Genomic DNA, 14,111 nt, shown 5'->3' with positions numbered 1-14,111 from the left:
AGGTGGGAGAATCCAAATTTTAGAAAACATAGAAAAATTGTTTTCGATATTACATTCAGATTCGAACACGGTATATTTGCTATTTTTTGCTTTAACTTCCAATTATCTGTGGACTTTCAATATTTGTTCTGATCAAAAGTTCGTCTAATTTGTTCCTCAGCTGATCGACGTTGGTGTATAAACACTTTAACGACGAGTTGATTTCCTTCCTCTTTCCCCGCCCCGATTTCCCCTTACAATTAATAGACTGAAAACCGAAAGAAGAACACATGGCATATATTCCAGTCCACAGAATGGCGTTATCCAATGGGGGGAATTTACAAAAAAAAGTCTTGCTTTTAAGGAAGAAAGGATTTATTTTCAAATGATTATGATATATTAAATTGATTTAACAGTTCATCCTTAAAAGCCTTCTGTGATCTTTAAAGCGCGTAATAAACAGATATTTGTTAAAACACATATGGGATCAGAAAATCAAAAAAGATATTTCTGAAGGAAAGATTATGTCGGAATATATGCTTAATGTTCATGTGAGTAATGAATGTCATGTGTGTTTATTTATATTTGTACGGAAGTAAAGCCGCTTTTCTATTGGTCGATACTCTGGATAGCATTAATCACGGTAAGCTTATCAACAGTTATAAATTCCTTGAATGACTGCTATCGTGTTTACTATACATGGCATTGCTATGTATAGTGTAAACTTCTCGTGTCGGTAAGTTTCCCAGGTAAACCCAAAGGTTACAGTTTTGATTAAAGAACATACATCCCAAAAATCTAAAGTTGCGTATAATTCATATTAGAATGAATTGATTTTTTTTACTTGTTTGGCGCCGAAGGATGATTTTTGTCGTGTTAAAGGACTCTCGGTGATTAAATATCCCATTTTCAAAACCAACACAAAAATTGATAATATTAAAACACTTGTGAATAAAAACTACGATTTTCGTTTAAAAATAGTCGACTGGAGTCAATTAAGAAGTAAAAAGCAAGCAAGCAACAAAATAAAATATTAACGAACGTTATAAAGCACACGCTCGATTGGCCCTTCTAAATTACTGAAAAGATATGAAAATCCTAAGTAGTTTTGATTTACAGATCTATGTAATATTCCATATAGCCGGACGTGAGCAAGCAGGACCTACTTCCGTAAAGAATAATTTCCGCATCATTTTCCATTTGCGCTATTTACGTCTGTAAGTGTGACAGATCTATACCGAGTTTGTTGTTGGGCGATGTTGAATCAATATGGCGTTCGCTTCAAGTTCGTCCTGCTCCCCTTTGGACATATATCTGAATAATATCGACACATACAAGGTCATAGTAGCGACATCCACGGTACGTATCTATATTTTGAAGAAAAATTTACTTTTGTAGTATATATAATAAATTGCATTATACACCCAACAGTGACCCGGATGTATAAATAAGTTGGATGTTTGATATAGGGTGTATACTATTTTTTATCCAGTCCTGTAAAGTCAAAGACGTGCTGATAAGGAAATTAAAAACTGACAGAAAACATAGGAAGACTTAATTTTGTTTCGCCTTCGACACAAGTTGCAAAAGTGAGTTGATAGTGATAAATTTTCTTCCGGCGGTGACAATGGCGGTGTTAACATAACACGCTAGAAATAAGTTTGAGGTTTTGAACCATTGCTCAAAAAGTTTAAGTTCGGCTTAAACAAAACCTGAATTAGTGTATGGGGAATAAAACATAAGGACTCAGGAAAGGATATGACCAGATATTTAGGAACAGTAAGGATCTTCCGCGACAGTCTTGATCGATTTTATTGAACACAAGCAATTGAACATCGAATCAATTGCGGCATGTATAGTTCATAAGTTGAGGGAGCACGGATGTTAGAAACTACTTCACAAAAAGGAAGTCGCAACCATCAGTTTTATCATACAGCGTAAAAGAAAATTGTATTTGTTAGTTTCATAGAGGTGAATGGATAATGTTGTATAAAAGGCACTGCTATGTCTTTGATTTCCAGTTTTTGTGCTTGTTTACGATGGATATGGTAAATGGATTTCTGGTTATTTTAAAGGCGAACTTAAGGTAACTGAAACATTTTTGTTTAGCTCTTCGATAACTTCAGTAGCATACACTCTTTTGTTAAGGAAAAACATCCAAAAGATACTTTACATTGACCTTCTCTACTCAGTATTGTTTCTGTATGTCGCTGAGATATTGGGTCAGTGCGTAAACAATTGTTTTTATCGTTATTTCCTTAGAAGTATAGGATGGATCTTTCTTAATTTTCATTTGTAGTTTCTCTTTGTTCCTTAGTTGTGCCAATTTGGTTTTTGGTCTGAACAGAAAAATAAATGGCAGACAGGTGGCCATCTTGGATTTTGACATTGCAAGATTATTGCTGCTATTTCTTAAGAAGGACTGGGTGGATCTTTCTCAAATTCCATGTGTAGTTTCCCTTTGTTCCCATGTTGTGCCAACTTATTGTTGATCTGATTAGAAAGGCAATATGGTCGACAGGCGGCTATCTTGGATTTTAACTTTGAAAGCTATCTTTATTTCTTGAGAAGTATAGAATGGATCTCTCAAATTCCATGCGTAGGTTCCCTTTTATCTCTAGTTGTGCCTGTTTGATTTTGGGACTGATCAGGAAAAACCATTTTGGATTTGGAAGTTTAAGATTATTATCGCTATTTCTGCAATGGAATGTTTAAATTTCTTATAATTTAGAGCAAAAACAAAGAAGAGAAAAGAAGGGAAAGATCAGTCTTTCAAAGACAAATAAAGATAGAAAAAATAGGACGCCTCTGTGATCTCTAGATAGATAATTGATCCGAAATATCGGCAGAAGAAAACAATGTCACATTATGAATCAATTTTAAATTGAATAGAAATTGGATATAAATGCTTCCTGTCTATCATGTTTAGAATAACGCCGAGAAGCTGCCCGACGATTCCCAATTTATTCCGTTGATTGAAGAGTGTTGTTTTAACGTCGTGAACGCCACCTACCGACACAGACATGTGGACCAAGTAGCAATAATCTTGTTCCGGTGTCCAATTACAGGTAAGTTTCGAATACTAAGTAGTTTGTAATATTCGCAGAATTTTCAATATCGGTATGATTGCTGTCATTAAAGAGTACGGTGCGTTATAAACCTGCAAATATTTTACACAGAATAAAACATCAGGAAATTTCTGCTGTGTGCCTGTTTCCATGGATACGTTCGTAAACGCGCGCGTGAAATTTCATTCCCGTTAACTTGCTTAATTGGGAAAACCGAAAAATGTCGGCCCCACGAAATTGAAAAAAAAACCCAAATAATCCTATTGCGGAAATTGTTTGAACTTGTGAAACCTTTCCTCACTTCATATTGTAAAGCACTCCAGTTTGTGATCATTTTACGTAGGTTGTGGCCTAGATAGTCCCAATTTATCGAGTTTCGTGCTATCATTATAGATAAAGAAACACCAAAGTCCTTATTCAAAATAAGATTTTTCAACATGTTTTTGACCATGTCATATAAACGCCTGTTAGAATAAATTGAGTTTTTTTTGCTATTCTTATTCTCAGATATTACAGAATGTGAAAACGAGTTGAGAAGCAGAACACAGAACGTGTTTATATCTAAACTTGAGTCTCGTCCTTGTGGAGTTGTTGTGGTAAACAGTGATATCATCGATCGTGTGCGACTCAACACGTATATACACAGCCGGAAATCTGGAATAGGGCCAGACGCTAGGCCTGTAGTTGTCGATGAAGGAACGTTGCTGATTGTAAGGATAGGGAGGAACATACAAAAAGGTATGTGTTTTTCTCTTGTTGTATTCTTATAGATCAAGATGTGTATAACGGTTGAAGCAGCAAGAAAACGCTTAGCCTTCCGGAACACGTTGTTTGAATATCTCAGTACGTTTTAAATGGTCTTCGTATTAATATCCCTTCTGTTCATAGTGAGTCGTGTTTTATCTATTGTGAGTTTAAAGAAAATGCTTTGTGAATACACTGTCATTATCTTGTTGTTAGCTATTTCATTCATCGCTAAAACTTCTACCGCGCATAGCTCATAGAAGATCGCAGATAAAACGATATCCTTTGTCTAGTTATTTCTTTAGGGCGAACAAAGTTAATTCATTAAGAGTCACATACCTAATTCAGAACGTAGATACAACAGCATGCATTGACTCGCTCTTTCCACCGGACGTACAGTTATTTCTTTAATAGTAAAGGACCTACTTCAGAGCGCAGATTCTTTCGACCGTTCCATTTGTAAGTGTCAAGGACCTACTTCAGAAAGCAAATACACGGGACCGATTCAAGCGTCCTTTCTTTCGGCCGAACCATTGTGTTTCTTAACGAGTCAGGGACCTACTTCAGAACACAGATGCGACGGCACCCATTGACTCGTTCTTTCTTTTGGTCGAACCATTGTGTTTCTTAACGAGTCAGGGACCTACTTCAGAACACAGATGCGACGGCACCCATTGACTCGTTCTTTCTTTTGGTCGAACCATTGTGTTTCTTAACGAGTCAGGGACCTACTTCAGAACACAGATGCGACGGCACCCATTGACTCGTTCTTTCTTTTGGTCGAACCATTGTGTTTCTTAACGAGTCAGGGACCTACTTCAGAACACAGATGCGACGGCACCCATTGACTCGTTCTTTTTTTTGGTCGAACCATTGTGTTTCTTAATGAGTCAGGGACCTACTTCAGAACACAGATGCGACGGCCTCCATTGACTCGTTCTTTCTTTTGGTCGAACCAATGTGTTTATTTTAAGAGTCAGAGACATATTTCAGAACACAGATATGATATGCCCGTTGACCCATTATTCTTCTGGGCGTGCACTTGCAACAGCCTAATGAGGTATCAGTCCGGACTATACAATTCGATTATGTCTCGCACCACAGATATATTACGGTTAATACTGTTTATTTACAAAATCAATCGTTTGACATTGATTTTCTCATCTGTTTCAGTGTTACAACAAGTATTTTCCCGGTTTCACTCCGTCTCTGGCCAGCCTGTTTACTTTCAACCATACTTTCCATGTTTTCATGATACGGTTATAGAACTTCTGAGAGTCGGTGACTCCCTTGAAGCCACCACATATCCAGGAACACCGTATCCGGATACGGAAAATGACCCCTTGTCATCTTATCTGGATTCTCGTGGGCGTGATGGGTCATATTACCCGAGGAATGGCAGTCGTGATCGTTCCTATTCCCCAGGGAATTCTGGGCGTGACCTGTCTTGTTCTTGGAATGGCAGTCGTGATCGTTCTTATTCCCCAGGGAATGGCGGGCGTTATCATTCATTTTCCCCTGGGAATGTTGGGCGTGATTGTTCATATACCTTGGGGAATAGCAGGCGTTATCGGTCTTATTCCCCAGTTAATTCTGGGCGTGACCTGTCTTGTTCTTGGAATGGCAGTCGTGATCGGTCTTATTCCCCAGGAAATGGCAGCCGTGATCGTTCTTATTCCCCAGGGAATGGTAGTCGTGATCGTTCTTATTCCCCAGGGAATGGCGGGCGTTATCATTCATTTTCCCCAGGGAATGGCGGGTGTGATCGTTCTTATTCCCCAGGGAATGGCGGGCGTGATCGGTCTTTTTCCCCAGGGAATGGCGGGCGTGATCGGTCTTTTTCCCCTGGGAATGGTTGGCGTGATCGGTCTTATTCCCCAGGGAATGGCGGGCGTGATCGGTCTTATTCCCCAGGGAATGGTAGTCGTGATCGTTTTTATTCCCCAGGGAATATCAGGCGTGATCGTTCTTATTCCCCGGGGAATATCAGGCGTGATCGGTCTTATTCCCCTTGGAACGTTAGCCGTGATCGTTCATATTCCCCTGGGAACCACAAACTGGATTATTCCCCTCGGAAAGAGGAGAGTAACTATTCATATCCTCCTGAAAACGGAAGAGGTAACGGTTCAGATTCACCATACGAACCATCCAAACCCGAGGGGAATGGAAAAAGAAAGTCTTCTTGCTTTTCGTCGGAAGACGGAGGAAATGAACGACGGCACAATCATTCACTTGACAGGAAAGGACATGACCGAGCCAAGGGGTCTGACACTAGAGCCCGAAGCGGTCACAGTCGACCTGACGCCGTTGGACATATGGATTTGAAGAAATTTAATGCTCGAGATGATGACAAAAAGGAAACCATCAAAATAGATACGTCGTTAATATGGGCCGATGGTAAGCACCTCAATGAACATTTCTTCACTTTTAAGACAGGAGAAGTTCCCCCAATGAAAATTAGTTCTGTACGACATATGTAAGATTTGAAAAAGTTCTTTTGTATTCCTGTTAAATAAACGTCAATAATATAACTATATTTTCTAACAAACTTTTATGTAACAGTATGCAGTCCAGTAGTTCATAGATTGTCATCACGCAGCTCCTAGAACTCACTAAGGAGTAGCATGGGCGGTTAGATAGGATATGCAAAACTCACTTAAATCTCAATAAATGACGCATTTCTTTGCAGACGAAGAAAAAAATATTGTTGCAGTGTGTCTGGAATCTTCCCTTGGCAAACAGTTCATTACCCATTTCCAGAAAGATGAGGACTGCGAAATCGACGTCAAATTTAAGCAGAAACCGATAAAAAAAGTCAAGACCACTGGCAGATCGGACGACTCCTCTGGGTAGGTGTTCCCATTGTATATTATGGACCGAGACATAGTGAAATACAACGTTAGCGATTCAAACGCCCCGATGATCATGATTTAACACATAAACATATGATTGGAAGTGGAATACTTAAAAAAACATTTTCGAGAATTATGAGGTGGGTTTACAAATTACAATTTCTGTTCAGTAAGATTGCCTCGCAAATATATGCTTAATTCATTGTTGTTTGCACCACATTATTTTTAAATAGGGTATTTTGTACTTGATACACGCATGCAAATTACCGTGTTTATCATGTCTGCCATGTTTTCTATTACTTGACCGCAGACGTAACTCTTTCAGAAAAGCCAGATGTTTTGTTATCCCGAAGTAAACAAACACATAGAAGTGTACCCAATTTACGACAGATAACCATCAAACAGATATATAAAGCATTGGACTGACGAAAGCATGGGCATCTTATGCTTATTTTGCCTTTGCAGTTTAAAGGTATACCAAAATAACATCGGGGCTGCCCTTATGCTTGGATTGCTCAATCCAGTTCTATCCATGGAACCTCTTGATAATGAAATCGCCCATATACTTCAAAAGAAGCCAGAAAGACAATCACATTCACGGCAAACAACTCGATCAGATTCCATTGAAGTCAACGGTACTAAGCTGTCTATCAAAAAAGGAGATGTCACTTGTGAAAAGGTAGGGGAATAGCTTTAATAATACATTTGTTATTTAAGGAGATTGTTATATTTATACCCGAGATCATCTAAAGAGTAAATAAACTCTTATTTGGCTGATCTAATGAAACTTAGACTAGCAATTTTCACTGCTCTGTGATTCTTTACGATGTTGCAGTATTTGCTTCCTTACTAGTAAGCAAATGCACTTTTATTTATGACAAAAACCACAGTGTTATTTTCCTGACAGGTAAGCAAATGCACTTTTATTTATGACAAAAACCACAGTGTTATTTTCCTTACTAGTAAATAAATGCACTTTTATTTATGACAAAAACCACTGTGTTATTTTCCTTACTGGTAAGCAAATGCACTTTTATTTATGACAAAAACCACAGTGTTATTTTCCTTACTAGTAAGCAAATGCACTTTTATTTATGACAAAAACCACAGTGTTATTTTCCTTACTAGTAAGGAAATGCACTTTTATTTATGACAAAAACCACAGTGTTATTTTCCTTACTAGTAAGCAAATGCACTTTTATTTATGACAAAAACCACAGTGTTATTTTCCTTACTAGTAAGCAAATGCACTTTTATTTATGACAAAAACCACAGTGTTATTTTCCTTACTAGTAAGCAAATGCACTTTTATTTATGACAAAAACCACAGTGTTATTTTCCTTACTAGTAAGCAAATGCACTTTTATTTATGACAAAAACCACTGTGTTATTTTCCTTATTGGTAAGCAAATGCACTTTTATTTATGACAAAAACCACAGTGTTATTTTCCTTACTAGTAAGCAAATGCACTTTTATTTATGACAAAAACCACAGTGTTATTTTCCTTACTAGTAAGCAAATGCACTTTTATTTATGACAAAAACCACTGTGTTATTTTCCTTACTGGTAAGCAAATGCACTTTTATTTATGACAAAAACCACTGTGTTATTTTCCTTACTGGTAAGCAAATGCACTTTTATTTATGACAAAAACCACAGTGTTACTTTCCTTCATAGTAAATAAATGCACTTTTATTTATGACAAAAACCACAGTGTTACTTTCCTTCATAGTAAATAAATGCAGTTTTTTATGTAAGAAACTAAATGTTAATTATCAGGATATGCTCATGTATTAGGTCGCTTGTTTTCAGAATACTAGATTTCAGGGATATTTAACACAAGTGAGTGTTTCCCGAAGAATTCTTCTTTTCTTCGGACAAGGAACTCTTATGTTCCATTTTTATGTGGAGATTCACATGCGTACATATACCATATGAATTCCTTAGTCCGTAATCCATTTTTATTGTCAGGCGGATGTCATGGTGAGTGTTGTTAGTGAAACCTTGGAAATCAATGAGGGCTTGATATCTCGTGCATACGCCAGGAGAGGAGGCGACGAACTCACTCAGGTTATGTATAGAGAAATTCATTCCTGCTCTTAAACTGGGTACTGGTAGTATGTTATAAACTGTTTGTGTTGATGCTGGCTCCATGACATCTAAACTTACAAATGATGAAAATTAAAGGTTATCAACATGGCTCAATCAAAATTAATGCAATGATGAACTTGCGTATCCACAATTATAAGTTTATAATAAAGAACAGAAACTCAGCAAGCACAATCTTACTTCAAAGTAATATGTTTTGCGCTGTAGGCCCCAAAATAATACTTCTAAGGCATGTATGATGACAGTAATATTTTTGTGTTTTAGAATTATGAGGTCGCCAAACAAATGTATGATGACAAAGGAATCATTATATGTGACGGTGGCAAGTTGCCCTGTAAGAACCTGACCACAGTTGTACTTAAACCACGACAGGACTCATCTTCTGACCAGGTGATACTTCTCAACAACGTCTAATATCAAATACCGACATATTGACAAAATTGACAAAAATATACAATCTAAAAACCAAGAAATAAAGAAAATTTAAATTAAGGAACAATTGAAATGAACACATTTTGTACATTTGTAGTTTTACAAGTGAAATATTTAGTAATTGTGTTCATGGTTTTTTACTTTCAGAACTTTTCTCTTATCATAGAATCAGTATTTCAAAAGAGTGCACACCTTGGGTTTGAAACGATCGTCTTACCTGTGATGGGTTGTGGAAAAATGCTTCAGTACCCTCTCGATGTAGCTATTGCTGTTACCATTGATACCTGCATTAAATTCTTAAAAACAGCCGACAATAAGTTCAAGGTTTGTACAGTTATTTTTCTTCTACTGGATACAGACTAGAAATGCTGTTTAGGTGTAATCAATATGGAAGTTGTTAGGACTGCGGTAACGCTCGGGCGACCGTTCATGGAAGAGATATAATATTGGTTGAAAATGTGTTGTAAAACAACTTCTCTGGCCCTAATTTGAATTCTACGTAAAGCAATGTTGATTGCTGTGAACTTGACGTTTTCATGATGATTTCAAGTATTCTCCAGTGATAATTTTTCATTACATCATGAAACACTCATGCTTTAAAAACGTCAATGACTTGTGATCAATGCGCCTGCTTTCCTAAATACATTCCATTTTGTTCGGGATTTTCTTTTCTAAATATGTCTCACGGAGTCCTTTATATTTACAGAAAATGAAGATTGTGGCGTTCGATGACAAAGCCTATAAGGAACTGGCGAAAAAATTACGTAAGATTATTTAGTGTAGAAAACTATTCGCAAGCTTAACTTAATTTAAGGCCAATTTGTGCCTTACGAATGTGACAAGCACATCTATCCTAATCTATGCTTATATCACCGTGAACAGGACGAAATTTGGCATTGTAAATCGTTTGACTATGAAGCTTAATGTTGTTGATATTCAATTAATATTTTTCTATTGGCACCATTTTTTGCCTTAGGATACGATAACCTCATCTATTTCAATTTATGTTTATATTGCTGTGAACAGAAAGCAAAGGGACGTCATCACAGAAGACACAAGAAGCTTCTAGTAGGTCTCAGTCCTCCAAAGAGTTATGCTCGATAAGCCTGTCTGCGTGTGGCAGCCAGAAGGTAAAGAGGTTAGCACAAGAACTGACCCGCGCTATAAAAGCTAACTTTCTGTCTTCCAAATATGTCCCAATCCCTTCCAGTATCTCCATACGGATCAAGACGAAGCTGTATATGATTGCCGAGAAACATACAAAGATGCCCATGAAAATGGAGTTTGGTAGGTTCTTATATGTCGGACTTACTGCTATTTTAACAATAATAACGAGTTATTTCTATAAGAATAGCTTAAAGAGATAACACATATTACACGGAATAAACAAGGTATTGCTTAAATTGTTAACAATATGTTAAGACTTTAATCGGATGGGTAAGAATTTGTATTATGTTACATTTCTAGATCAATCAGGAAGAGGTGTTTTACTAACGGGAGAGATGTCACAAATGACAAAGGTGGCAAACGATTTAACGAGGATGTTGTCAATAAGGGATATATCTGGAATAAGGAAGAGATTGCGGTGTTCCCCTTCCAGCTGGTACAATTTGGCACACGATAACCCCATCAGCCCTCCATATTGGTCTAACTTTAAAGCTAATACCCCTTTGACAGTTCTCTCCAAAAATAGTAGATCAACAAAACGATGGGCGTTAGTTCCCGCTGATGAGCCTACTAGAAAGGCAGTCCGTGCATTGGTCGAGGATACTTGGGACGAAAAACTCGTGGGGCAGGGACGCGATGCCGTCAATCTTAGTCACAGACGAATTAAGGTGGAAAAGGTAGAGCGTATCGAGAACATTGATGTGTATAATAAATATGCCACAAGACGTCTTGACCACTTTCGAATGCTGGCAGAAGAGGGATCAAAAGTTTTGAAATCACTCGAGGACATGCATGTACAAAACAAAGGCAAAATAGCAACAACACCAAAAGATGGGTCTGTGCTTTATGAGGATATGTTCCCAGAGATAAACGAACACTACTTCTTCCACGGCACGAAATCCGAGGTCGTTCAGACAGTTCTTCGTCAGGGATTAGACTGCAGGATGAGCAATGAGAAAGCAATGCTTGGTCTTGGAATATACGGTGCTGAAACGTCAACGAAGGCGGACCAATACGCAGGTAAAACATTACCTTTAGGTTATCTCCTATCCAGAGAGAATGTTTTAGGATACATACTGACTTTGTTAAAACTTCGAAGTAAAAAAAGTATAATAATGATCCGTTTTGATACGATTTAACTTGTTTTAAAACAGACTCATGTTGATAGGACTTCGATACAGAAATGGTATTTTACGATCATCGCACATTGATAATAAAGTTGGTGAAATGAATTACCATACGAAATGATCTTCAATGTTTAGATTAAAACAAAACTACAACGGTTGTCTTAAAGATTGTTTACCGCAAAAATGACATTTCCGTTGTGGATTTTCTTATGGGCTAACGCGCGTTTCTGAAATGTAAGTTCTGTAAAATATGCTGTTTACAGATTTGTAAACAACGAAAAAGAAGATTATTTCTCAAGAAAAGTAAACGTATTTTCATTGATTTACCATCTGTCAAACTGTTCGTATTGGCCGATATGTTTATTGAACACTATGCCAATGAAGGCTGCTTTTGTTTTTGTTTACTTATCACTAAATGTACTTTATTGCCATAGTTACTCATCACACCTCTGAATAACAATATTTCTTTGATATATATATTTGAAACTGACTTGTAATGCAAAGCATTAATGTGATTGTGATTAACATCTATGTATCATTTGTTTTAGATAATAAACTGCAGAGGACTACAGGATCCAAGAAAATGTTGCTGGTTCGAATGTTGCTAGGCAACATGTTCGTATGCAAAGACCATAACCCGATGAAGTATCGCCGACCGCCGTGTCGGAATACCAGTTGTCTTCGAGACAATTGTACGAGCGGCCATGGTCAGTTCGATTCTGTCGTTGGAGATGGACATTGGCTGTTTCGGGAGTTTGTAGTATATTCTGCTGACCAATGCTACCCAGAATATCTTATTACTTACCGCAGAGAATAGAGTGATTTTAATATGGAATTCTAATATTCAGAACACTTTTATTAGAATATATCGGTTTCTGATTACAGAGACTGAAATGTAGGGTATTCGTTGTGAAGGTCACCAAAACATACCTTAAGAAATATCTAGAAGAATACCTTTAACAAAACACTCACACACACACACACACACACACACACACACACACACACACACATATATATATATATATATATACTGTGACTTCTGACTTCGAACGTGACACTTTTTATACATGGCCAGGCATCGAAGCGTGACAGATGCGTTCTTCTTTGTATCCCAGGTAAAGACAGCAGTACCGAAAGGTACACCAGTATCCATACTTAATTAATCAAACCTTAAATGTATGATACTTCCCGAAACCACATAATATTTTTAAACACTCAAATATGCCCTAGGACATATAATGATGTAACAAATAGCACACTGGAACCAAGTCTTCTTTAACCTTGAATTACACTAAAATTGTATGTCCATTGGTTGAAAAGTTTTATTTTTGATGTAAAGAGTCACATCTTAAGATGCGCTTTACCGAAGTTGTAATTTGATATGATAGGATGACGCTATTTTAGAGTCAAAGACTCCAATACTAAAGCTTTGTTGTCGTTGCAACTGGTGTTACACATTTTTTCAGTGATGGAATGTTCTTTGTGTATGTTGTGTAACGGCTGATTACGGATTATAAACACAAAAAGTATGGATTAAACACATCGATTTGCAATTCCGACAGCAGTTATCAGTGACAGTCTAAAATGGTGCAAAAATCCCTACATTTGATTGTTGTTTTAATTCATGTAGCAATTTGTGTTGAAGGATGCAAATCAGGTAATCATTATCATAGATCAAATTGCAAGCCTTATTTTAAAGATTTACTACCTCTGTTTTGGCTGAACGACACCCTTTGACAGTATTGCGCCATTTTCCTGGATCAAAAGTGCTGGCCATGCAGTAAAGTCAACTGTAGTTCCATTACGTGTAAACCCGATATAGTACTTTGAATCGAAAGAGTCTTCCTCTCCGGCCCACTTAAACACCAATGGAGGATCCTGTATGTTCATAAGCCACGTGAGAGAAACACACTGCGCCGCAAGTTCGTTTACCATTCGCGATCTCGTGTTGAAGATATTTTCCATATTTCGGCAGCATTCTTACAATAAGATATGTATTACATTTACATGATAAGAAAAAGAAAAACAGAAAAATTGTGGTATTCGAGATTAAATACAATTATAATCTGCCATCCTGGAAGATTAAAAGGTATTCCAGAATTTTGTTTAAGATTACTTTAACAGAAATAAGATATACTATATTTTCTGAAATGATATATAAGGAAAATCACATTGTGAACTTTATTTGATTTTACGCAGTACATAGTTAATAAGAGGCTTGAGAATTGTGCCACCTCTGTCACAACCTAATAATAATTTGCATTTTCAATTGAAATAAATTTTAGAAAAATACTGTATACTTTGTTCTAAATCGAATGTAGCAGAGCATTGATAACTTGATGCTGTTATGTACAGTTCTAAAAGAGGGAATCGCGGACATGCTTACTTGGATGGTATACTTTCTTAACAAATCTTTCTCGAAATGGATAAGATGCTATTAGACATTATTTCATGATATGGTTAATGTTATCAGATGGTGATAGAGGTTATATCAAAACACTTTAAGAAAAAAAAACCCTAACAAGTAAGTATTCCAAATTGTTGCACATGTGTATATTACTTCGCTTTGTGGGTACTTCAAAAAGTTTTATTTGTTCGATTTATCTCCCCTTATGAATCCTTTTTAAGT

The 14,111-nt window shown here is 36.9% G+C and overlaps 1 protein-coding gene across 1 annotated transcript; it reads left to right on the top strand.

Annotated features, from left to right (window-relative positions):
* The first annotated feature begins 1,248 nt into the window (after positions 1-1,248).
* LOC132562897 (uncharacterized) lies at positions 1,249-13,774 on the top strand. The gene is made up of 13 exons (XM_060227676.1): positions 1,249-1,338; positions 2,909-3,047; positions 3,555-3,785; positions 4,965-6,188; positions 6,481-6,640; positions 7,109-7,322; positions 8,616-8,714; positions 9,018-9,143; positions 9,333-9,509; positions 9,892-9,949; positions 10,212-10,472; positions 10,653-11,372; positions 12,028-13,774. Exons 1-13 carry the CDS (start codon positions 1,249-1,251, stop codon positions 12,294-12,296), a joined length of 3,768 nt encoding a protein of 1,255 aa, XP_060083659.1. The 3' UTR covers positions 12,297-13,774.
* The last annotated feature ends 337 nt before the right edge of the window (positions 13,775-14,111 follow it).

The sequence above is a fragment of the Ylistrum balloti genome, unplaced genomic scaffold, assembly GCF_031769215.1.
Source record: "Ylistrum balloti isolate Yb309-2 unplaced genomic scaffold, AGI_CSIRO_Ybal_v1 Utg369672, whole genome shotgun sequence".
Lineage (NCBI taxonomy): Eukaryota > Metazoa > Mollusca > Bivalvia > Pectinida > Pectinidae > Ylistrum > Ylistrum balloti.
This window is presented reverse-complemented; position numbering and strand designations above follow the sequence as displayed.

Coding starts and splice junctions, on each gene's coding strand:
- LOC132562897 (XM_060227676.1), top strand. CDS start 1,249: ATGGCGTTCGCTTCAAGTTCGTCCTGCTCCCCTTTGGACATATATCTG. Junction 3,048..3,554: donor GTTCCGGTGTCCAATTACAG/GTAAGTTTCGAA, acceptor TCTTATTCTCAG/ATATTACAGAATGTGAAAAC. Junction 9,510..9,891: donor CAGCCGACAATAAGTTCAAG/GTTTGTACAGTT, acceptor TTATATTTACAG/AAAATGAAGATTGTGGCGTT.